This window comes from Ambystoma mexicanum, chromosome 11 (assembly GCF_040938575.1).
Source record: "Ambystoma mexicanum isolate Mex_15411 chromosome 11, UKY_AmexF1_1, whole genome shotgun sequence".
Classification (NCBI taxonomy): domain Eukaryota; kingdom Metazoa; phylum Chordata; class Amphibia; order Caudata; family Ambystomatidae; genus Ambystoma; species Ambystoma mexicanum.
In genome coordinates, this window is record NC_090934.1 from 1,297,555,061 (window position 1) to 1,297,581,794 (window position 26,734).

The following is a 26,734-nucleotide window of genomic DNA, read 5'->3' on the forward strand; positions in this document are numbered from 1 at the left end:
ACACATGCTGCAGAAGATTGTACAGCAAGACACAAACACCATCTTGAAAGGTGTTTTCATGGCAACGCATTTTGGACTGATGACATTCTTCTAACAGCTCCAGTCAGATCTTTTTGGTCACCAGCCCCTAAAAAGCCCTCAGCTTCCCGGGGCAGTAGCGATGCTGCCTATTCCTGCAGCAACGCAGACCAGAAAACGACTCCAAAGACGCTGCACAAGCCAGAAGGAGAATGTGCAATTCGGAACCCTTGTTGTGTTGGACCCTCCATCCCGCGCGCGGGTACTATACTCCCCTATAAAACTCTCGCAGGTGGCTTAGTTTTTCATAATTGGTTATTTATAACTCGCTTAATACCCAGAGGTTTCTAAGCGTGGACCCAGGGATCGAACTTGTGTTACTCTGCATCGTCTTGCTTCCATCGTCTTGCTTCCAAAGCGAGCACGTTGCCCCTGAGCTATCCTCCCGAGCCCGTTTCCCTCCTGACACTCACGTCAAAGTTCCTTGCAATCTTTTTTGTGGGTGCATCAGCACATTAATTCCAGCCACACTCCTACTCCACTTCTCCAGAGGAGGGGTATGTATATTTCGGGGGGTTGCCTTTTAAATATGAATAGGGTGATCCTGTCCTTTTTTCTCTGAGGATGCACTGTTTCTGCATTCGCATGTCCAGTTCGCCAAGAGGAACCATAACCCGGCAGTACCATGGTCGTCCTGACTTGCAGGCAATACATATACAAATATTTCCTTTCTCATTCCTGCCGTTGCGTCTGCGAATAAAGCAAATGTGATGGCGGAATTGAAAGGAAAGTTGTGCAGTCCATTTGGCATCTCAAAGAACACCCTTGGAGATTTTGTCGAAAAGTCCTCATCCTACCCTTATGGCAGCGGTGCTTCTGCGGAATCGGATTGTTGCGATTTCAGGCTGCGTGCACTCGACGTATGAACTACAGTGTATGTCCCTGAATTGCCGGCAGTGTGGCGCTCATCAGTATGCACCGATTAGATGAGGATTTCTGAGTGCGGTGGCTCCCGCCATCTAAGAGGTCAAGGAGAAGTCAGAGCTGGACCATAGAAAGCTCTCTGTATGCAAGTGCTGCTAAATGGCATTCAATATATGCTGAGAATTCTGAGCTGCTATCCTTGGGTTAGAACGCTAGGGGGCGTCATTCTACAGAGCAAGTATCTTGAATTTTTGTATTTTATGAACTGCGTGTCATACCGAACAGAAATGACTTATTAAATAGGCAGTAAAAGAGAGCTGAGGCAGTCCCAGGGTAAGGTTCCTTTACATATGAACATTGTTACACGGTCATCACGAGTTGGGCGGTAACCCTTAAATCCGGCGGTAACGCTATTACTGCCGCAATTAAGGGTCTGCCAAATCACGGGTTTGGAAATCCACAGGAAATTTGCCCATTTTTGATGCTATTACTGTGCGGTAATACCGCTGGCAGTATTATTGCCAAAATTCCCCATTGGGTCCAATGGGGAATGGGGAATTCCCAAATGGGCCCAATGGGGAATGGGGAAGGACCGTTCCGTCAAACCCGTGATCCGGCACTACCAGGGGGCAGTAGCGCTAATAGCGCAGGCGGTATCCCAGCAGGAATACCGCCGGGATACCGCCCAACTCGTGATGAGGCCCTAGGAGTGAATGGTACTTACTAAGGGCCTCATCACAAGTTGGGTTGTAGCCCTTAAATGTGGCAGTAACAGTATTACCACCGCATTTAAGGACTGGCCCTATCATGAGTTGGGCACTAAATGGGCTGTTTTACCTCCAGCTTTTTTTCTGGAGGTGAAAATCCCATTTAGCGCCCTGTTTTTGGCGGTATTACCACCAGCTGTATTAGCCCGCAGTATTAGCTCTGAAAGTGTCCCATTGGATCCAATGGACCCAGTGGGGAATGGGGATTTACCGTTAGCGCCCAACTCGTGGTCCGGCAGTAATGTTGCCGGACCGGTGGGTGCTAAGGCTATTACAGTCGGGTGGTATTACAGCCGGGATACCGCCCAACTCCTCATAAGGCCCTAAGTGTAGAAACATATGCCAGGGACATGACTGAAGGACATAACAATATTTTGAACATTCAGAGAATGAGGTGAACATGCACCTATTTTCAAATTACGTAAAGTAGTCCTGATGCCAGAATGCAGGCGATTGGGGTGGGTGGTAGTTTTGAACGGAGGGTAGGATCGGGGTGGGGGGCCTTATATTGCTACCAGGGTAAGTTTGAGCCTTTGTTTTGATGAGTTCCACTGAAGAGATGGCTTTGAAGGCCCTGGGAGGGGGCGTTTCCCAGGGAAGTGGGGCTGGTAGTGAAAAGGAGCAAAAGCGGGAGGAGGCACATGTGTGGCGGGGGACAGATGGGTGACGAATAGACGAGGAGGAGAGAGCCTGAGAGGGAGAGTACAGTGAGTTACATTCAGTGAAGTAGTGTGGGAGGGGGGCAAGACCATGAATGGATTTAATGAGTAGCAAGTATTTAAAGAGAATGCGTTTTTGACGCGCGCCACCTAGCGTGCTGATGGTAAGGAGAGGCGTGGATGCATCTATATAGGTTGAAAAGGGAGGCTGGGGATTTTATTAAGATGAGAAAAAGGCCCTGTGAGAGACTTGAGAATGTGGGTCCTCACATAAAGAAACACAGCCTTGCTTCACTCGGTAACAGGGGAAGAAGTGCACGAAGGAAAACACTGAAGTCTAAGCCACAAAATAAAGTGGCCTTGCAGCTGCTGCTTGCGGAGATACAAGTTGCCTGGCAACCACACAAACAATGATGGTGATCACTTCAGAATAGTTTGAGGTATAATAAGTTTCACCTTACTTTACGCTGCGGGTTAAACAGCCGAACACGGGCAATCCAGCCTGCCGGTTCATTTGACTCAGATGCTCCGAAGTGACAAATCTCATCAGATCACCACAGACAAGCACCCGGGGAGCTCCGCCCACCCCAGTGGAGCGGACCGCCAAGTGGCGGGTGCTGCTGGGCTTCAGTGCACTCCTGAGAACACTGCAGCGTGACTCCTCTGGGGTCAGGACAAAGGATACTGTTCAATGGTTCCATTTCTCTCACGGCTTGAGTGCCAACCAGACTGTTCGTGGTACTGATGTCCCAGTGGTTGGAGTTCGTGACTGGCAGACTGCTGTGACCTCATTTTGAAGGTCCAGGACAGGGGTTCTAGATCTGAGAGGGATTGCCAGGACCACGTGCTTCCATTCATTCAGCTACAACCACACCAACTTCCAACTGCCTCTTCTCCTCAGGATCACTTCCTGTCATCTCTTCAAAAACACTTCCTGTCCGTCAGCTTAGAATGTTCCACTTGCATTAATGTTGGAGGGAGAAGCCTTGGCTCGAGCTCTTTCCCATTAAGAATTGAGGAATGCACCATTATTAAACCGTCTAAGCTTTTACAATTTCAACATCGAAATACCCTCACAATTCTAGGAGGACAACGCATAGATCAGCTTTCATTTACCTATTCATACATTATTTATGACATGTTGCACAGGGCATTTTATCATTAGCTGTGACAGACCTCTGAGAGTTTTGCTGTTTTTTGATCCATAATCCTAGCATACCTTTAAATCACCTACAGTGGTTGCAACATAACAATATTTATGCCTGCACACAGGCTGAATGGAGATAGTTGGTGACCACATGTTTACATGGGGGCTTACAGATTGTTTTCTTGCAGAAGACTGCACAGCTCCTTTGTCAGTGCCTCTTGGCAATCTTTAAAAAGGTATCTCCTTTTGAAATTTGGCCCACAACTTTACAGAGTCATGCCTTTTCTTGTCTGCTATTTTTTCGGTGGACCTTTATCTGTGCATATTTATTTATTTTTGTTTGAAATTACTTTATTGTTTTATTTTTCCTGTCACCTCACTGTATTGATTTTCATTGGGTAACCTAATCTTTAAGTCTTCTTGTGTCTTGTGTGCCCAGTTACCTATGGGTTCTGTGCGCCCTACAAATCAATAAACAAACACTTTAAAACATGTTAGGTGACACCTACAACAACATGTTTGTTCACCCTCACTACTCCCTTTACTGCCTTATCCCACCTATTTGCTTTTTTTGTCTGGCTCTTTTGGGGTTTCCCACATTAAACATAGACTCAGTTGAAAAGCTCACTTAACGTAATGCCCCAATGTCAAGAATGAGTACTACCTTTGTGACTTCTCAACACTGGAAGACTGTTCTGTCCCAATTGAACATGTTCCCTCCAAGTGAACAATGAGCCATTGCAGGTGGCTAACTCCACTACATTCTCACCTCACACACTCGTGCACGCGCCAGTGAATGCCCCACAAACACGCTCACGTACTGTAACGAAGTCCACTTCCTGACTCTACTGGGAGAGTTGCTCAGGGCCGGTGTGGAATGTGGCTAATCCCTGGGGTCACACTGTGGTGGTCCTCCGTGCTTAGCAGTGGAGAGTCACATTCCCTCAGCCCAGGCGACACACAAGGGTCCTATCGCGCCATGCACCACAAACTTATCAAGGCAAAGCAGTCCTACAGGCTTAATCCTCAACCAACCAGGGTAATGATAATGCGCTACACCAAATGAGAGACCATGCAGCGCCCTTTGAAGAAACCTGTGGCTCTAGTGTAGAAACATCTCCCTTTCTCTTTAGGAAAAAGGTTTTAGCTCAGGGGACACTTCTAGTGTGTGCTGTAGCATTGTTATTACTTCATCCAGAACATCAGAGAAGTTATTTCATAACTAAGAGGGAATTCTATGTGTCCGGCAATGCCAAGAATACCATATTACAAACCCACCCCATCTTAACCAGGGTCTGCATCAAAAGACCAAGTTACTGAAGCATTCTGCCGTGCTAGTATGTTTCTCCGCCAGGAAAGCAATGTTGCAGATTTCCCAAGGACCCACCCTACTTACTAAATGGAGGAATGTGGTAAGCATGACCATTGTCTTTCCAGCATTCAATTCACACATATGGAGAGCAGGGGCTCTCAGTGCAGCACTGGCTAAACAGCGGAGAGAAACAGATGGATTACTGGCTTCCAGGATGGTGGCTAGGCCAGTTATAGTCTTGGCCCCACACCCTAACCCCAAAACAGACCCTTGTACACTTAGGATCCATAACGAATTACAGCCATATGACAACAAGAGAATAGAGTTGTAGACCCACACCCGAATTTTTACTCCTTGGGAGAGGAAGGAGATTCTCAGAAAGCCAAAGCAGCTCTGTTTGGCAATGCTGGTTGCAGGAGTCTCCCATTTAGTGAAGTCTTGAGACTGGAGAGCAGCATGGACAGGGTTGGCTGGAGAGACTTTGGCGAGGAGTGGTGAGGGGAAGAGAAGTGTAGGTGGCTGGAGAGATGGAGAGGGGAGTGGGAGAGAGGAGTTGGTGATGTCCACAAAGGCAAAGAAAGCAGTGAGATCAGAAGGGAAGATGGAGGGGGTTGCACCAGGACTAGGGGAGGTGGTGCTAGCAGATAAGAAGAAGGTGTTTAAGTAGGTGGTAAAGATGGAGAGAAAGGAGGTGGTGCCCTCAGAAAGGGAGACAGGCAGCACTAATAGTGGTAGCAGGAGTGTCATGGCGGTGGTATCATCTAAGGAGGAGTTGGTTTAGGAAATGCTAGTGGGAGAGAACCTATTTGGTATAAGATGGTGGAGTCAGAGTGCGATACAGAAAAGAGAACAAGATTGTATTGAAGCACTAACCTGCAAAGTGGATGACTGGGAAAAGATGGACCTATGTGATCAAGGCGAGCACCGAAAATGCAGACTTTTTAAAAATGTGTTTTTTTATTTAAACCCCCTTTACACCACATAGATATGCGGGGGAGACGCCCCACAGCTCCCCATTTTACTATAATATCCTATACCCCCCACATATGGTGTAAAGGGGGTGTTTTTAAAAAAAAGTCACCATTTCGGGCATCTCAATTGTGATGATGACATTTTGGGTCATTCCCGGAAAAGATCAGCCAATTATAGGGTAAAGGTCCCGGGGGTCAAGCCAGGTCCAGGAGGAATGAGGAGGTTCAAGGGTCAAGGTGCCTACCGATAGCTCAGAGAAGAGGTAAGGTGACGCTCCTGCAGAGTAGAAGGGAAGGCCCAGTAGAGATGGATCCTTCCGCCTCTCTCCTCACTGATCCATACATAATCATTGAAGAGACCAGAACAGTATTTCAGGAACTTAGAGACTCTTAGTTGTGGTGTGAAAAGAACGAGATACAGTGTCATGAACAACTGAGCCACTGAGAAAATTGCTTTTGAAGAGGCATGAAACCATCGCTCCTATGAAAACGTCACTCCTACGTGTCTAAGTTGCAAATTTGAAGTCACTCTGAAAACAGACTGCTTTTTTTGGCTGCACTAAGGTGGCCTGAAACTAGTGAGCAATACACATATTCCCTTTACATCTAGGGTTTTCAACACCCGAACCTTCCACGGGGTGCCCCTGGCCACTCCCAAAGCAACCAACCGCATCCCGCTTGACACAGCGTCTTCCCAGCCCTGTAACCCAAGATCTTGATGGCTTTCCAGCATCCCACCAGCCCTCCTCACAGCCCCCACCCACACTATACCATGCACATACCTGCTTGACACACTGGTGATGCTGTACTCCTATGACCTGGCCTATGCAGGCCTCCTGCACTCGTTGGCGGGACTCAATCGGCAGCCTTTACTGGTTGCCCTCTTTGTGGGCAGTCTAGGAAACGCGGCCCATAGACCTGCAACACAACCCACATCAGGCATTTAAAAAAAAACAAAAAATGCTGAAGCATATTTGACCTTAACTCCAAAAAATCAATAAGTATAAAATGATATTATGTGCTTGTGCTTTTTCATTAAGTTTATAGATGTTCAAACTATTTTTTTTAAGAACAAAAAAAAATGCATTTTATTGCATTGACAAACAGTCGTTTTATTGTATTGGTCAATGGAACAATTGTGAGTTGCAACACTTACCAATTTACATGCAGTTGTGTTTGTGTTCATCTCCTTGCTGAACCATGCATGTTTATGGTTGCTTTTTTTTTTGTTTTTTGGCTACCTCCACCTCGTTTCAAAGGTGAATTTGTGTAACATTAAAAACGGAGTCCTCCTACCTTAAAGCTGCTTTCTCAACTCAACATCAATATCAAGTTTATTGGATCAAAAAATGCAAGATTAACAAGAATAAATACAATCTAGACCAGAACAAAAAGTTAAATAAATGTGACGTAAGCAAGAAGCAGACAAAAACTATCCACAAACTAAATGAAACCTAAGCAGGAACTTGATTTGTTCAATAGAACGCGGCCTGATACTGGACTTATTGTTTAGTGTCCCTGGACCTCAGTCACCAGAGACATCTGGGGATGGATTTATGATCATGTCCTCATTTAATGTTTTTCATTCATTACATTTGTGTATATACTAAACAAACTGCCCAGAAACTTTAGAACTCTAATAAAAAAGAGGCCTCTTGAAGCTCTGGTCATCGAGACACATGTTTTATCTTTATTTGGTTGAAAAGAATAATTTCCGCAATGAAATGTTGAACATTCCTGCCCAATTAGGAAGTTCCCTAAATTCCATCCCTTTGCTCTCACAAGTCACTTAATGCTTCTCATGGAAAGGACAATTTAGCATTTGAAGTATGCACCCATCAACATGTGCTCCAGCTCTATGGGAAACATAATAAGACTCATGTGTACACTTGAGTACAAAAGATCAGCGTAGGGCACGCGAGGAAGGCTTAAGAGAATACAAATAAAGTAGCAAGGATGGTCGCGCAGAAAAGCTGTGCGTGTTTTGCATTGACTGTTCCTAATGTATTGTCACACTCAAAATGTTCTTAGGATTGTTCAAAGTAGGTCCGATATTGGCACAGTCTTATGTCAACCATATCTAATCGAACTGTGTTACCTATCCTAAAAATGTATTATAAATCATAGTTTTGCAAATTGGATATACTAGCTCAGTTTTAAGGATAGTGCAGGTCCCTTCGGACAGGGATGGGTTGAAACAGGAAACCCTGTTACTCACATACCACCAAGTCCTGAATCAATTTTTACTCCCTTTGGAAATGTAGGACTCGTTCTGCAGGAGGAGCAGGTAAACCTTTTGATGAATGAAAATGAGTATTCCCTTTAATGTATGGTTTTACCCGTCAAATGAGTTTTGCGACCTTCCCCAAAGGTGAGAGGTAACACCCAATTGGCTGTATGCTGCACGCCAGGCTCTCCTCAAAGTCTGTGAGTTAATTTAAGCCTTTGGCGTTCATTCCTTAAACTGTCAGCAGATACCTTATTTTCCAGCATTTATCATTCATGGTGCATCCTCTTGTTGGCCTGTATACTGCCAGTCTAGGCGACCTCCTCCCCCCTCTGCACTACACCTCCCCGGAGAAGTCCGAATAGCTTTAGACCGAGAGACAGAATCACTTCAAATTCACTCAACTTTGATTGGAGGCGACTTCATTGAAATTAGTCGGCTGGTAGGATCCCTGCGGGAAACTCTTTGTTTTGGCAATGAGACCTTCATTCCAACACTCTACAAAGGTAGACCTTGACAACATGCAATGGTTTGTTGGAACCATTTTCTTTGGCTAGGTCCCAGTTGCTGTCAGACAGACTCTGCGCAACCGCTCGCAGCACAGCCCTTGCGTGCAAGTTTCCGCTTGGTGTTTAATGGTAGTTTAGAAAATACTTGGCAGGGCAGCTTGGCAAAGGGTTGCTACCCTTTTGTTGTTTTGTTGTGCCCCGGAGATTTGAAGGAGGCATGTGATCCCATAAATCTTAAAAAGGTCTAAATAATCAAACGCAGAGCAGCTGCGCTGTATATCCACAACTGATTAACTGCATAATTGTATTATGCTTCAGTTTAAAATAAAACATGGACTGTTTGGACCTTTTCTCTTGCCCGTCACTACCGAGGTGACCTCTTGAAATTTTTTATAGCCGTTCCCTTCACTTCTAGCCAAAATGTGTATCTTTGACCTCCCCTGAGATCAGTAACAGACATTGGTTTCCTGTTGAGAAAGGTATTATTTTTATTTCACATTTTTCAGCACGTGGTCTGGGCCCGGCCCTGGCAGGGTCGGCTCGCACAGACACACAGTCTCATGGAACCTCCTACAGTAGCCTCTGCACATTTTCTCAGGGCGACTTCCATCTTGAACCCTTAACCCATGTGTTTGCGTATGTTCTGCGTTTATATAGCTTGAACTTATTTGTGAATAATATACATATAGTTATAAGGTTCACATATTAAAGGGACGGTTGGAAGAACTTGTCGAGAGTTTCAGGCATGAGGATACGGATTGGGTTTTGGGGGATAGGCGGACTTAGTCTTGATGCAGCCATGAACCAGTTGAAGCTATATTTGTGTGAGTTTCACATGGTCCAACCATCTCACTGCATTGCTGAGTCCCTGGGTCTGTGTAGGCAGTACCCTCCGTTGCCTTCTGCTAGGCCGCCAGGATTTCTGTGCACAGGAAGTTGGTGGGGTAAGGCATTGATCTTTTGATGCTTACCGGGAATCCAGCAGTGCACCGTAATCAGACACCTAGGGCCTCATTACGACCCTGGCGGGAATCGAAAAACGATGGCGGAAATGCAATACCGCCATCGAATAGCGCTCGGTGCGACTATGACCCGTCACCGCAAAGTACGAAGCCATTAGCGACACCGTAGTGAACGCCAACGCTAACTGCACCAAGTACGCACGCGCGCGCCATGCCAAACCGTAAATACCACCATGGCGCAAGGGTACGCGAATTCCGACCCTAGCGGACATGTACCTAACGCCATCAAGCACGGCGGAAAGTACCATTCCGCCATGGTGAGAAGTACGGCATCGCGAATCAACCGTAAACGGCCCCACTGAGTGCCTGTACACCGCTCCCTGCCCACAAAGTACAACTCCCCGTAGGTGCAATGAAGTCACAATGCAACCAGTGAAATGTACAAGTCACCCATGCATGCCAACGAACAAAAGAATCACAAGAGGGGCCAATGGGAGCTGCAGGGCACAGATGGCACGAATACAGAAGCCATTCCAATGGACATGACCACAGTCCCCCACCAAGAAACGCACGCAAACACAGGCACCTGTGACCAGCAATATTCCGAAAATCACATCATTCCACCAGTCCACCTGGCTGACCGGCATCTGTTACACAAAACCCAATCCCCCGCCCCTGAGCATGACAACATTCAAACAGTCATATTGGCAGCCCCCATCCCTGACCTCACTGGGCTTCGTAGGCAAACGCGCCCAGCACAGTACCACGCAACTAAACTCCGAAGCTGGAACCCAATGCAGATCTCCTCACAATACATCGCTCCCCAAATAGGATTATGCCACATCACTCGCAAAGAAGAACGCTACACGGCCCATATCAGAATAGAAATTTAATGCACAACAAAATCACCAAGCCCATACAGCCATTAGGCCATGAACTCCAAAACACATTTCACCATTGTGGGCTGCATCCGCAAGAAATGAGCAGCTACTACTTGTGTGACGCCCTGTTCCATCATGGTACACAGAGCCACATTCACGTACGAAAAGGCAACATGGTAGCGCACAGAACCGCAGGGCCGTCCCAATGGGGAGGCACTAGTCCAGCTGAAAGGCCGAAATGTTGCTCCGAGCCACTAGTACTGCGTAAGGGCATGTGGCCCATTGGCGATCGTCCCATAAGATCGTAATGCTGCTCCACTGATTAACACGAAGCAGCAGGTGTCGGGAGTAAAAGCCATCTGCAGGAGTGGCATACAGATGGCAGTGCCAAAAGGGGAGGAGATACCTGTCAACCAAAAGAAAAGAAAAAGAACAAAATGGCCATCAGAACTACATTCGAACAACTCACTTCAATGATCACACTAAATCCACAGCCATATGCATGCTAGCCCACTCCAAAGGATCATCACCACCCCAAAACCACTTGCGACTCATAACCATCTATATCGAGGTGTAAACACCATCACAAACGAGTGTACCTGTGCATGCGTCTGTGAAAACAGAATCCATCAGATGGGAATGTTAACGTGCATGGACACAAGTGTCTGAAGGCGCGTCGAGACAGGGAGGGCTCAACAAGGCCAGATAGACGATGGTCCCACTATGGCAGCCCTGCATCACATAGCGCAGGGGAGGCGGACAGATTCAAAGAAGCCCTGTACATGGCAAACTCTGTATCAAATCATCTGCCCATGCATCCATTCATCATTCCCTCATCCCGGCATAAATACGCCTGAATATTTACTCACATAACATTAGAAATTTCCATTGAGTCTGTGCGCTATGCAGCCTGCAAAATCCACAGTGCCCCAGCCCGTAATTCCAGTGTTGTGAAGTAACATGTATTTGGGAACGTCCGGCCTCATCGCCCACGTCGCTATTGCGCATCCCAAACTATTCATATCAATCATTGCATCCTCGCCATGGCCCCTGTCTCAAGGACATTGAACAATAGAACGTTATATTTGCAGTCAGACCTGTGGGCATCTCCTCGCCGCTAGCTGAAAACCGAAAGCGCCGCCCTTCGAATTCCTCATTTGCAACATCACGTCGAAAAGGCATCTGTGGCCGTTTGAAATCACAAATTAATCCATCTAGTGCGGCTGTGTGTGAAAATGGCAACTGCCTTCACCCACGAATGGGACGCCCCGCCCGTCGGTGCAACTCGGTACAGTGATGCATGAGGGCCCACCGGCACTCGAGTACTACGTTCCACTGACCCTTCACAAGTCTGTTCGCGACTGCAAAGATTGTATGTGAAACAATGGGACCATAGCCGAATGTACATATCAACAAATGTTACACGGCCATCGGGTACAAATACATGATTGCAATAGCAAGATGCCATTACTCGAATTGCAGCGTTGTGTGCGGGACGTGCTCGGCCAAAGGGGAGAGCAGCTTGCACAGGTGGAATGAATCACCACAGGTGGAGGCCATACAGCCTGAAAACACATAAATTGCACACCCAGTCTCCTCCCACAACCACACCCACTCCGAAATGCTACCGGCAGGACTCGCGATGTTGGCCCTGGGGGACCTGATAGCACTGCAAGTACTCCAACTCCAGGAAGAAGACGAACACCAACTACAACCGGCCGCACGGAGGAGACGCAGGAGGAGGAGGAGGCCAAGGCAGGGCCAGCAAGGGCCGCCAGCACAGCCACTACCACCACGCAGGCAGCCCGCAATCCCACGCCTCCGAGCACATCCGTTCAACCTCACTGATGAGCAGATCCACACCCTCTACCGTTTGGACCGGGATGCCATAGCCGCCATTGTGGACATGACACAGGCTGACCTTGTCAGCATGATAGATAGCCCAACCGCCATCCCACCCCTACTGAAGGTGGTGTCTGTACTACACTTCCTGGCCACAGGCACCTACCAGCACACAGTCGGACAGTTGCATGGCATTTCTCAGCCACTGTTCTCACGGACACTATTGCAAGTGCTCGATGCCCTCCTGCAGCACGCAGACGACTACATCTCCCTACCACGCTCGGAGCAGGAAATTACCAACACAAAAGTGGGATTCCATGCACTTGCCGGCATACCGGGTTGCATTGGTGCCATCGACTGCACCCATGTGGAATTGGTCGTCCCACATGCCATGGAGGCCCAGTACCGCAACCGAAAACAATTTCATTCCCTGAATGTACAAATGGTGTGTGACTCCAACAGGATCATTACACATTGTTGTGCCCGATTCCCTGGATCAACCCATGATTCTATGGTCTTGAGGAACTCTACAATACCACGCTACATGGAGCGACACGCAGGGAACAGATCCTGGCTACTCGGTGAGTCTCATTTCATGCATGATAATGTGGGGTATGTGAATCGGCAATGACCTGGCAGGAAGGGGGGGGGGTGTGCGTACGTAGCAATGGCATTCCACATCATACGTTTATCGTCCACATACAGGTGATGCTGGATATCCACTGAAGAGATGGCTCCTCACACCAGTCCGGAACCCACGGGACCAGCATGAGGAGGACTACAACCATGCCCACTCACGTACCCGTGTAGTCATTGAACAGGCATTCGGCCTACTGAAGACTCGTTTCCGCTGCCTCAGCAGGTCTGGCGGGGCACTCCTGTACCGCCATGAGAAGGTTGCAAAGATGGTCATGGCATGTGTCATGCTCCACAACATGTGCGTACGTAGTAATGTGCCCATGCCCCCTGACGCAGAACTGCAAGCACCAGAAGATGGTCATGATGAGGGTGGGGATGTGGCAGCACCTCAAGGAGTCTGCGAGGCACCGGAGGGCCGTGACATTCGTCAGCATCTCATTGATGCATGCTTCTAGCACTCACGCCTGGTGGCTGATACATGGACACGGTACTCGTGGCACTGTGTGTGTCTGGTACATGCACAATATGGACTGTACGCCTATGATGGCCTAGTACACAAAGATCATTGTCCACACATCTCATTGGTTCATCGTGCACTGTTTATGGCATATGTGATATCATGTTGAACACCCTATCGACCCGCCACCCAAGTGAGCCCAAAAAACCCCCTCCACCCTCCTACCTCCACCCCGAACACCAGTGTCCAAAGATGCTCATTGTCAGTGGGCTGTCGCTATTGCAAGCCCCCTCTGCGGGTATCAGGGGCACCCCTGCCTGTGGAGCGCAGGTTCCTCCCAGATCTACGTTGGGGGCTGCCCTGGACGGAACTTGCAACGGATGATGTCTCTGCCTGCTCACGTCCATGCATGTCCCTAAGGGTTTGTGAGAGCTCAGTGAGCACACGGCGCACTGCGGCAAGTTCGGCACATACGTCTTTGGACGTCGCATGCAGTTCCCCCCTCAGGCTCTCGGTGCTTCTCTCCATTTGGGCTCTCAGGCTCTCGGTGCTACTCTCCATTTGGGCTCTCAGGCTCTCGGTGCTACTCTCCATTTGGACTCTCAGGCTCTCGGTGCTACTCTCCATTTGTGCCCTTAGTGTCTCTGTACTTCTCTCCATTTCTGCCCTAAGTGTCTCAGTTGATGTTTCTATGTCTGCCTTAGTGCCCCCACATTCATCGGCATGGTCCTTGAGGAGCGTGGCCAGTTGCTGCTGTTGCACGATTAACTGGTCGAGGGACTGTTGCTTCTGCTGGGCCATGGCCATTTGCGGTGGTGTCACAGAGGGGCTGGTGACCTCATGTTGCCTTGCCACAGGGCTTGTGGGGGATGGCCAGTCGTCGTCTTGTGGGTGCCCCTGCGTGGTATCCTCATGTTGTACGGGATGGGACAGACAGGGGGATTGGGACAGGTCATGGATGGATCTGACTTCGACATCCCCGTCTTCTGTGTCGGAGCATGCTGCCATCAATGGGGTGTCACCTATGGTGCTGCTGCCACCAGAGGCAGTGCCTTCTGTGGCATCCATTGGGGGGACCTGTGGTGGTGGTGTTGTGGGCATGCTGGCTGCTGGGGTGCCTGTTGATGTTCCATCCTCTGTGCTGCCACCTGATTTGTGCTGCTGCCGTGTCTTGATGCGTGCAGCTGAGGTGGAGGGTCTTTGGCCGTTGGTCTTGGCCCTCTTTGCAGGTGTGCTGGTAGGGGTGTCCTGATGCTCGTCGTTTGGATCGGACCCTGTGGTGGAGTAAAGGAGGGCGAGGGTTATTAATGGGTCTGTGGGAATTGGAATGGCAATGTATCACATGCATTGGGGTGGTACCTGAGGGTGATTTGGGTCGGGGCCTTGGAGGTGCTTTCATTTGTGTGTGGAGTGAGGGTGCAGTTGTTTGGCAGCCTGCAGTTAGGGTGTGCCTGCTGCTCGTGTAGTGGGTGTTTTAGGGGTTTTTAATTATTTATGTATTTATTGTGAGTTTTAAAGTGCGCTATCAGGCCAATGTGTGTGGACGTTCTCCTGGACATGTGTTTCTGTTGCACTATGTGGACACATGGTACTTCACATGATTGGACATTGTAGATTTGGCATTGTTTTATTTGGGCCACCTACCTGATTCTCCGGATGTCTGCACTCCTTTCTCCATCCCTCCGACTCCCTCTATGGTATCCATTCCAATGGTGGAGGCACAGATTTCTTCCCAGGGGGTCAACTTGATGGGTGATTCCGATCCTCCCCCGGTGGCTGTGGCAATGTTGCGGTTGGCAGAAAGTATGCTACGGACGCGTATCCGCAGGTCGTCCCATCGCTTTCTGCATTGCTGTGGGTTGCGGGGTGCGGTCCCCACCGCACTTACCCGCTGTGCCACCAGAGCCCATATGGCCTTCTTGTTCGCAAGTGCCGTCCTGGTCATTTGCGTGGAGAAGACGACGGCAGCATTCTCCTGGAGGGTCTCTGTTAGCACGGTGAGTTCCTCACGGGAGAAGTGGACCTGCCGCTTGCGGTCGCACGCTTTCTTCGCTACTTTTCCCATTTTTCTTGGTTTCGCTAGGGTGGATGACGGGTTGGGGTGTGTTTCAGGGTAGTGTTTTTAGTGGTTGTGTGGATTTTGTGGTTTCATAGGTGTACGGCGGGATGTTTCCCGTTCCGGGCCCATGTTTTTACTTCCGTTTCCGTATATTTACGGTCACCGTACTTTCCGGTTGGCGCTCACTGCGGTGTCCGCTGTGATGGGTGGCGGTATTGCACCTAGGGCGCCGTACGGCGGCGGTGTGGGCCGTTTTGGGGTCATTTCCGCCATCGCGGACTTTGCACTTCCGCCATGCCGTGGTGCTCGTGCCCGATGGGTCGGAATGGGCCGCACTTTGCTCCATCGTGCAATGGCGGAAACGCTATTTACGCTGTGGCGGTCCGGTCTGTCACTTTCCGCCAGGGTCGTAATGAGGGCCCTATAGTTGAAGGTAGGGCGGTAGCATGGTTAGTAGAGTAGAGAGAGGAGAAGACAAAATCACTTACCAAAATTCTGACCATTAATCAAAACTTGGTTGAGATCAAAGTATTGCGGTGGCCCAGGAAGAAATGTGTTGAGGTGTTTAGCAGAGAACTGGGTAAAATGCATGCAGTCAATACTTGAGTTCAACCAGCACGAAAAATCCAGTGTCTTCCTAACACAGAGAAAATAAGGTGTTTTTATGGAAAAAGAATTAGAAGACAAATCTAGCTTGCTGCGTTGCATGGGTAGACTGGCAGGTGACCTTGAGTAGGAGGCGTTCACTCGAAATCAGTGCATCATGCAGAGAATGGATAACCCTATGTTTGATTTCTAATCCCCTTAACATACTTTTTTTTAGCTGCATAGAGCATTTCATTAAATGCAAAACATGAATTAAAGCATTTAAATCACTCTGGATAAATAACTTGGTTTTTTTAATTTTTTTATTTTGTTTATGGTTTATATAGACCATTACAACAGAAGATAAGAACACATTCAGATACAGTAACTTGTTATTAATACTTGTCGAAGCTGAAGTAAATAAGGTCCAATAGCCCACCATAACAAATCTCTTATGTATGCAATGTGTTAAGTGTTCCGACTGCCATGTAGCATCACAGTTTTTTTAAATGGTGATGTCCTTGTGTGGTAGAGAAATTGAATCGATCCATTTTTTAAAGAATGTATGTATTTGAGGGCTTCTCTGGGAGCTAAAGTAAAAAATTAAAACGAAAAAACACTGTGATGTTTAATGCATGAATCAAATGTGTTTTGGTGAATGTCACCAGCCCACTCAGATTGAATTTCTAATCTGTTCACAGTGGCTGAATGTGTAACACTTCTGATATCATTTTTTCTTTCACAGATATTAATGAGTGTGAAATTGGAGCACACAACTGTGACCGACACGCGGTGTGCACAAACACTGCCGGAAGCTTCAAGTGCAACTGCAGCCCTGGCTGGATCGGTGACGGTATCAAGTGTAGCGGTAAGTGTGGTCACAGCATGGGGGAGATGCGGTCAAAGGCTTCCATTCTCATCAAGGTCTACTCTTTTCGGGTACCACCACTGATCATTAGGTGCATTGCAGATACTCATGCAGCGCCTTATGTGCATGGAGGGGCAGTTTTCATCCCTTACTATGACCTCTCGACCTTTCTCAAAGAGATGGTTGGATTTATCGAAAATCTTGGAATATTCTGATTTTGGGTTTTGACCTCAATTTTGGACTAATCCATAGCTTGCACTGGAACTCGACAAACAAGTTTAATATTTTCAGCTCGGGCTGTCCCATTTGTGGTAGAAACTGAAAAGGTACTTGCGGCCCGCTTGCAGTAGACGTAGAAAAGTATGTTTTTTCTTTTTCTTGCACATTTGCGCTCGGAATCGAAAATCTTTCTCGTGCCCCACTGCCTTATTGGGTCTAAGCCTGGCTTCACAAAGCCTAGGTTTGGGTGAACCCCCAAACATCTCTTACCAGATTGGCCCCAAAGCCTCTGTATGCCCCCGAGTGGTGGGGATCTAAGGTGCCCCTCAACACGCTTTTCAGGGGACTCGCATCGTTTTGCGTTAGTTTGCGGCTGATTGTGCAGCTCGTTGACGCAAAATCTAGGTTGACATAAATACGATTTTAGGAAAGACCCATGTGCATCCGCTCTGATTGGTGTGAAAATGAATTTCAAAGTTTTGGGTCTCAGACTGTATCTTTGAATGACTGCTGAATTTGAGTCACACTTTCTTCATTAATATGAAACAGCTTGCCAACTATGGCAAAAAAGGAATGGTTCGTTTGTACATGCACAAAGACATAGAAAAAAGTTGCAATTACACAAAACCTAAACACCATATCAGAAATTAGCACTTCAAAGATTTTTCTTTAGGTGTGGCAGTATGTTTTTCCAACATGTTAGTAAAGGGCTATCTACAGAAAATACTCTGCTAGGTGCAAATGTAAGTTTTGATTCCAGCAATCCGTGTAACAGTTTCAGATTCAGTTATTGTATTGGCAGAGGATACCTTCAAATGATAGGCCCCAAATGCAATACATAGCTGCAAGAGAAAGAGTGGTTAGAAACTTAGTGGTTAGGCGTGCTGCAGGCAGAGTCGCCCTGCTTTCTGTTTCCAAGTCTCCGAACAGAGGACAGAGCGGCCAAACACATATGAGAGAGTCGCAATCTGGGTGCACGAAATTGAAGGACCGGACTTGTAAGCATGTTCCAGGTTGCTAAATGTAAAGATTTGTTTGTGTTTTCCCATTACCAATGTCTAAAGGGAGAGGTGGCTCAAGTATCAGTACTACTGGTAAACAAATATTTAATCTGAACTAATGAGAAGCAATTAGTTTCCCACAGTCCGAAAAAGTTAATAGTTTAACTAGTTTTGGATCGATCATTCTGCCCCTTTCTTCATGTATGTACACAGGTAAGGGGGGACTGCGTCCACACAGCCACTTAGTGAGATGATGTCATTATACTCTACAACTCAATAGGTGTTGCGTTTGCAGTATCAAACGTACATTGGACAGTTGCAGAACTAGCACGCCATGACAAGGTCCCCTGGGTCAGCTAGTCTGCCTTTCTGCATGCACCTACAGGAAATGAACGCATGCGGAGAGATGGACCAACCCAGCTCACGCCAATGCTGAGTTATGGTACTCATTCTGAGTCCTCATGAACGCTGCCTGGTGGGGAACCCTTGAGGGCTTCTGCAGGGAGTGCAGGGAACTTTGGCATGGTAATGGACAGTAGGTAGCCAGAGAGGGCGTCAGGTACACCCCCCGCCCCCATTTACTGCTGGTCAAGTCTGGAGGCATCAGTGCAGGCCTGTAAATTGAGATGCAAAAAGTCAGTCATCCGTAGACTCTCTTTCCTCCCTCTTTAGGAGGTTGCTGGCTCTCTATATGACTATAATTTTAGAGTTGCGAGTGATGACTTACTTGGAGGCATTCTGATCACAAATAAGAGAGATGCCTGCATCATTGAGTATATCTGTGTCAATGGAGGTCCTTTTGGGAGGACTTTGAAGCAGTTAAGGGACTAAAGAATCATTTTAATGACAAATATAGAGGGTTAAATAGTACAGTGGCAATAATGAGTCACAATCATGGACATTTTTTACACCTCCCCATGTCTTTAAAATGCTTTCGGACACAATAACTTGGAGAGCAGAATGAGTCAAGCATATTAAAAATGTATCTTTTTTTAAACAATCTTCAGCACAAAAAGGCCGTCCCAGGTACTTGTGAAAGGACCATTCTCTAAACGTTCAACCTTTTCATTTATGATGTCATCAGAACCCATTAACCACCTAAAGGATTTGTTAAAAATATTAACATTCCATTTGCATTCCATTACATATAGGAACCAACATTGTTTCATTAGATTGATAAATGTATATTTTCCAATGCATGTCTGCATTGCTAAACTTGATTAACGCGGAGCACGCACAGATGGTCTACTGTTAAGGCACCATGTTTGAGTGGCTGGACTGGCACCTAGTTCCTCCTGCCCGAGACTCAAGATGCTGACCAAGACTGCACCTCTGCCCCTCAGTTCATAGAAATGAAACGCCTGTTTGCTTAATCAATAATCACTGGTTGACTCTTCATGTATTGATTGCTTTTCTTTGATGTCTTAGATTTGGATGAATGTTCCAATGGGACACACATGTGCAGCACGCATGCAGAATGTAAGAACACAATGGGATCCTACCGTTGCCTCTGCAAGGAAGGCTATACTGGGGATGGACTGGTCTGCACTGGTAAGTTCTCATTTAGATATCTTGATGACATTTACTCATTTATGGATCAGGTGTTTTGTAATGCGCTGCAGGAATGCCAAAGATATTCAATGTTCTTATTGCCCGTCATTGTACCATAATCCTGGAAACTATTGGCATCTAGCCTGCAATGCAACTAAAGATCAAATATCATCACTTTTTATTACGTTGCCCAGAGTAGCTGCTTTACTTGTAATAATTAATCCTGGAAATTCAGATTATGGATTGATTCAAATGTAACACAATGCACACATTCCTCGTTCGAAATGGAAATTGAGCTTCACTTTAAAAAAAAAAATCATTGACAGATAATAAATAATAAATATGTTACTCCCTACCATACATTATAAGGATATTGCAAGTCACAGAGGAGTTCCGGGACTAAATAGAGGAACGAGGCTGGTCGGGGACTAAATAGAGGAACGAGGCTGGTCCGCGTCTAAATAGAGGAACGAGGCTGGTCCGCGACTAAATAGAGGAACGAGGCTGGTCCGCGACTAATTTGAGGAACAAGGCTGAAAGCTGGGTTCCTTTATAAGGTCACAGAGCTCCAAGATGACTCGCAATATCATTTTTACGCACATTTAGGGGGTATTATATTCCTTATAATACATGGCCATGCACTGTCATCCCCTTTAATACCTGGCCTCTTCCTTACTCTAATGTAAGAGATCTTCCAGTTGCTGATAATCAATGCAGACTATGAATTTCTTTTACAAAAGAACTAATATGCAGCTGCTTAGATGTTGCCTAAAGTAGTTTAATCCTGGATACGCCCCCGTGTGTGCTCACCCTGCGTGGGTAAGTATAGCATGTGAGTGAGTCGTGTGTGTAGGGGTGCAATGGATAGTTTGCTGACTTAATGGATCATGAAAAAAGAGTGGGAAGCGGGTGTTAATGTTTGTAGAATATGTATGGATGCACGAAAATAAGGACTTTCTGTGTATGTTGAGAGAGTAATGTGCGCCAGAGGAATACGAGTATGTGGAACAATGGTCTGTTGATGTGTATAGAGGGTGGTTTTTGTTTGATTCCAATGGGAATCAGTTGTTTTCACGTATATTGTAGATCGAATGTGGGCAAAGTATTTAGGTCTTGGAGCGTACACGTCAGTGGAGTGTTTCTGTTTTGGGGTTTGTTTTTTTGTTGGTGAATGAGTGATGTGTGTTTGTCATGTGCGGAATTGGCACTTGTGGAGTGTATTGGAGTGAAGAAGTATTGTGTCTTATTTGCAACGGTATCACTAGGGAGTGAGCCGGATGTTTGTGTGAGTAGTTAAAGTGTGGATGTGGGAGTTAGCGGTCGGTAAAGAGAATGAATGTTTTGGTGAGTGGATAATCATCTAGAAGTGGAGTGTGAATTTCATTTTCTGGAGTTAAGTTCAGAAGTGGGGTGCTTGTATGTAATTAGGAGGCTTCTATTTGTATTTGCTTGCATGTGTGTGAGGGCGTATTTATGTGCCCATATTTTGTGGAAAAAATGAGAAACTGAAGCTTACACGCTGCGCTACAGCTCTGATACGACTCAACTACCTTAAACCGAAGGAGTTTATAAAGAGACCAACAAAGCATAAAACATGCACGATTGCACAATGCAGGCAACAACATGGTACACAAGGGAGAAACATATCAAGTGATCCCAAACACCAAGTGGGAGAATAACAGAGGACACAATCAATTTGGAATAATTCGTGTTGTACAACGTTGCCTTAAAAAGCTTGCAATGAGAAAAACATGTGTTAGCATGAGGGAAAACTACATATGCATGCAGAGGACCATTTCTTAATTGCTGGAGTGTGCAGGGCTTACAATGGTTCCCTGTGAAGTCCAGGATGAACACACAAGCTCTTAGCAGTTAGGGGGGTGTAAGACTGTAGCATTTACTCGATAGATGTAATTGACATCAATTGTTCGTCTGAGCCTCCACCTCTTTGCCCAACCCAAGTAAGCAGAAAGACCCAACTCCAGTGTGGGTGAATTCCTAAGTGTTGCAATTTGAACTTGATCACAGTCAACTTTGCCATTTGCAATGACATGCTTCTGGGGAGCAGTAAATGCATCCCTCTAGTATTGCAGCTCTTAAAAAGCAGTACACAAATAGTTTATATTTTGTCATGTCTCCATGGGCAAAATGTAAGCTTGCAAAAGCAATTCCCTTATTCAGGGTCCTGTGGGCACCTCATCCGCTGATGCCGCCTCGTTAATGAAACTGTGGAAACTGTGCCGGCCTTTATTTGCGATCTTTACATTTCAGAAAGAGTCACCTGTCTAGTTTCATACCATACTTTAGGGACCTTTATTGTATATAGTGGCAGATAATAGTTAAAAGTAAAATGTACATGTTTCTCATTGCAGATGTTGACGAGTGTTCAGAAAACCCGAACCTATGTGACAACGGCTTGTGCCTTAATACTCCTGGAGGGTACCGATGCGAATGTGAAATGGGATTTTTACCAAGTCCTGATGGGAAAACATGCCAAGGTAAAGCGAGTTATCACCGGGCTAAGCAGTCTACTATAATGTCCGATTGTAATGTTGGGGAGATGTATTCATTTTTCTGCCAAAGGTCAGATTTTGCAAATGATTTCCAGCTTTTGCAAGAACGGAGGTCTGAAGTCACTGTCCGGATCTTGGGAACGTATGGTCACAGTGATTGCCAGAGTTCGGGAGTGGTGTCTGGGTCACTGTCCGGATCTTGGGAATGCATGGTCACAGTGATTGGCAGAGTTCGGGAGTGGTGGCTGGGACATCCCCCATTGACCATGCAAACATGAATCTCTTGTGAGCACAGAGTGACTACACCAAGATAACCATACAGGGAATCCCAACATAGTGACTTTAATCCCAACATTAACACACCTGTGTGGGGCACTGTAGAATTTTAAGATAATAATGTGAATCAGTATTGGTGGAGTTCTTCTTCTCCATCCTATTACCTGATGTGTTTCAGAATGTCCATGAGCATTGACAGAGCTGCTCCATGGGAGCCATTTTCCATCTGACACTTTTAGAACCAAAACTATGACTCGCCTTCTAAGATTAACTTGTTCCCGTTGAGTGGCAAGCATGTGAGTGACAGCAATATATGTTGAGGTTAATTTATGCAAAACAAGGGGGGGTCTGGGAATCTCTCTACCAGCACAAACACAGCCAAATGGCCTGTTCTTGGGTGAGTAAACCCTGGGAGAGACTCTACCAAGTCTTTAGCTCACTGTCCCTTTCACAGAGAAGACATTTCCCTGCATATCAGTCTTTGTCCTGCCCAGGGGCAGTCCAGCACCGAAATGCTAGGCAATTCTCCTCTGAACAAGAGTACCAACAGCAACCCCATACACGTGTTTCAGCCTTGATGGGCATCATCAGTGAGGTGAAGCTGCGACTCTCTGAGCACAGTGAGCAAGGGGTCCACGTCTGGATTGCCCTTTTAACTTAGGGTGAGGCCAAAAGTTAATTTATGCAAAACAAGGGGGGGTCTGGGAATCTCTCTACCAGCACGAGAGGTTAATCATGACAATACTCATTCAGTGTGTTGGATACACAGACCAGGCTGGCAAAGTGTGTGCCCTCTTTTTGCGGAAAAGCCCCTTTTATGAGCCACATCCCCCAGTATCTCAAAACAGCCAATTGGATGGAGAAAGACAAGTTTATACATCAATACTCAGGAGGTGAAGCAGCCACCTAGAAGACCCACTGGAAAGTAGACTGTCCTGGGAAAAGGTGTGTTTCACCTTTCTCTGCTGTACCATGTGTGGCAACCACGGGCATTCCTTCCACAATGCAGGGCCCCATTCTGCTTTTTACATTAGATAAATTGACAACAGCAATCTATCTCCAACCCTCAAAGAGCGCCCACCCATGTGAATGACCTCTACTGGGCTGCTTAGTTGAGCCTTGCCAGCCACCCAAGTCTTAGAATGGCAACATGCACACACACATCTAAGCTAGTCCCCTAGAATCTCTAACCACATCGACTACGGTCACCAAGTGCGTTCCAACCAAGGAAAAAGCGCATTGAGGTCACACAAGTGGGGAAAGAGCGCTATATAAATATCAAAATACAAGTACAAATAATGGAACACAGGGAGGGCTGTGTGGTGTTTCCCTCATCATTGTGCTCAGCACTTCGGCCCACCGTTATGTGGTTCAAAACGCTACTTGTCACGCCCACTTCTGTCAGTCAGTGGGTTGCAGAGACATGATTTTTCATATTACTTCATCAGTATTTTCTTTTTTGCTCATATTTCTTTTTACAGTGACACAATTATGAATTTACTAATGCAAACTTAGACATATGTACCATTGATATTTCAGTTAATCTGAGGTGTATATTGCAGAAACAAGAAAGTCCATGAGTCAATTTCTTTGGCATCTGTCATTAAGTTCTGCAGTGTAATGTGGCTTCCTCTTCTTTCCTTCTATTTTAGATATTGATGAGTGCACCCTTCCCAATATTTGTGTGTTTGGCACTTGCAAGAACCTTCCCGGCTTCTTCCGGTGCGAGTGTGACTCAGGATATGAACTGGACAGAAGTGGCGGGAACTGCACAGGTAAGAAAGAGACTTTAAGAGCCTAAACAATTATTCAGAGATAGTTTTGTTTTAACTTCATGGAATATGGAGCATTGCTAACATTTCAGGGTGCCATCTCAGTAAGAGGAACAGAACAGTGGGCATGCAGAAGTCGGCTTTTTCAGATGTTTCTTGAAGTGTAGGATATTTTGTTCATCCTTGTGTGGAGTGCATGTGGTTTTTCAGTTTTCTGGGGTGAAGAGTCAGAAAAGCGAGGAAGCCTATAATATCAAATGTGGGAGGGTATTGGTGTTTTTTTCCTTTTTGGGCTTGCAGAGGTTACCCCATGTGCACGAGTGATCCTCTGTTTTGGGTGGTCCTTTGCTTGCACTTGCTTCCTTCGCATAGTAGTTAGTGTACCTGAATGTTTCAGGAATCTGGAAACCTCTGCCAATCCCCAGATAACGCTTGGCCTATGTTTCATGTTTCTACTGTTCAAGCCCTGGTTTTGAAGTACTGTAATCCTACATTATTGTTGATGCTCTGCGTGGTTTGGCAGTCAACACATTTGTTTCCAAACATTAGGACGTTAGTAAAATCATTGCCCATAGGATTCCCAAAAAAGTAATTTTAGGATCTATGGAGTGCAAGGAATGTCAGCACACCTCTTTCCAGAGGAGACTGGGCTGAGTCCATATGTCCTCACTTGCATTCTCTCTGCTGCTGTCGGCCAACCTTCCAAATGTATTTCGTGCATAACACAGAGAGATGCATGACAATGAGCCCACCTTTCTCGGCTTAACTTCTGCCCATTATCCGCATGGCAGACATCTGCACTCCTCATCCGAAAACTCAGAAAATCAGATTGTTCCCCCATTTCCGGTGGGACGATTAGATGGACGAATATTTAGAGTGCAGGCGGCCATTTTGTGGAATTTCTTACTCAAGTCATGGAAGGAGGACAACTGCTTGCAAGTCAGGAAAGTTACCGAGACATGTTTGTTCCCACAACATTATACCAACACGCAAGGTCAATTTCAAGCTGATGATGAATCTGTGGGAAGAAATATGTTCTGGACTGCTTCTATGGTGGCAGTTCCTTCTGAGGGATTTCCATCCTGGGGCAGATAACGGCGTGGGATTTCGTGTGGTCCCCAGGTTCCCACACCATCATCCGCCTAAGGTGGCGATCAGCAACAGGGGCAGCCATATACAAACAGGCCAGTTGCCTTTATAAGGTGTCCCTATGGATACCACCTGCTCTTACGTGGGGTAAAAAAGGAGGCAGTATCCTAGCCTGTCGCTCACATTAAAACCTGATGCAGGCGGAGACGCCGGATGGAGGGAACGCATGGAGCAGATTTGCTGATCTGTGCGGCACTCCCTCCATGGACTCTGGACCCAAATGGACCAGAGGCAGAGAAACACGTGGGTGGGGGCTTTCTCTCTGCATGTTTCCCCATCTCTTGCCCATGTTCTGGCCCAACCACAGCGTGGGGCAAGGTTTTTGATCAGGTCCCAGGACAGGCAGACAGTTTCTTGAGCGCCAAGATGCCTCCATGTGAGCCAACTTTCCCCTTAAGGAAAGAAATACCACATCATGTTGTGATTGTTAACGCTGGAGGGACACATCCAAGTTGTTATGGGGCAATCAGAAGTATTTGCGGCATGCCTGAGAAGCAGTGATGTGATGCCCATTTCGGCCGGGCTGCTCCGGCCTCACTGACACGGAGCTTGGCATTTTCGCCAGCCATGGATGATGGGTACAGTAATGGGTCATAGAAAATAGAAATGCTGTCCACATGTATGTTTATACTGGACCTGCAGTATTTACTGCATTTGACAAGGACAATTTTAATGCAAAACCTATTATAGAATCCTGGCTTGCATATAATCAGAATTGTTGTGTCAACGTTCAAGTGTCATTAAAAATGTACATATGAATTATTTTCCTATTTAGCTGTGCAGAGCTGGCCAAAAAGAACAAACATTAGATCAGATTGGGAATGATTATTTCTAAAAACAAAATAACTACAATTCGACAGCTCTCTTAAATAATTGTGAATCATGACCATTTCATTGTACTCAATGCATGTGTCCATCTCCAAATGTTCTTTTATTGATGGCAGTCGTCAAAGTATTGGGCTACTATGAGCCCCTAGGGTTACTGTATAAACCACAGTGTCATTGTCTCCAGGTCCTATGCAGGTGGTATCTCCCCGTCCACTCAGCTCTGCTGGCTTTCATAGCCGAGTCCTGGTTCCTCCCATTTGCCCACCGGTTTTTGCCCTCTTTGGTTGAACAAGTTTAACCTGGCATGTGGCGCCCCTCTCTCCGCAGATGTGAATGAATGTGAAGACCCTACCACCTGCATCAGCGGAAGTTGTGAAAATACCCCCGGCAGTTACACCTGCGAGTGCCCACCCGATTTTGAGCTGAACCCAACCCGTGTCGGCTGCGTAGGTAAGATACCCATTTTATTCTAGCAAGTACAAAAGTAACCATGTGGCACTGTTTTTTATATCTTCGGTGAAGTTTCTGGTCTAAAAGGTCATTCTTAAGTCAACGCACATTAGAACTGCTCATTTAAGACGTGCGTAAAGCTACACAC

The 26,734-nt window shown here is 46.6% G+C and overlaps 1 protein-coding gene across 1 annotated transcript in view; it reads left to right on the plus strand.

Moving 5' to 3' along the window:
• The window catches only part of FBN1 (fibrillin 1), a 643,598-nt gene that overhangs the window by 413,428 nt on the left and 203,436 nt on the right, over positions 1-26,734 (plus strand). The window contains exons 32-36 of the mRNA XM_069624792.1: positions 16,705-16,827; positions 19,476-19,598; positions 21,971-22,096; positions 24,040-24,162; positions 26,464-26,586. Of these exons, the coding sequence (XP_069480893.1) occupies positions 16,705-16,827; positions 19,476-19,598; positions 21,971-22,096; positions 24,040-24,162; positions 26,464-26,586 (618 nt within the window). The remainder of the gene's footprint in view (positions 1-16,704; positions 16,828-19,475; positions 19,599-21,970; positions 22,097-24,039; positions 24,163-26,463; positions 26,587-26,734) is intronic.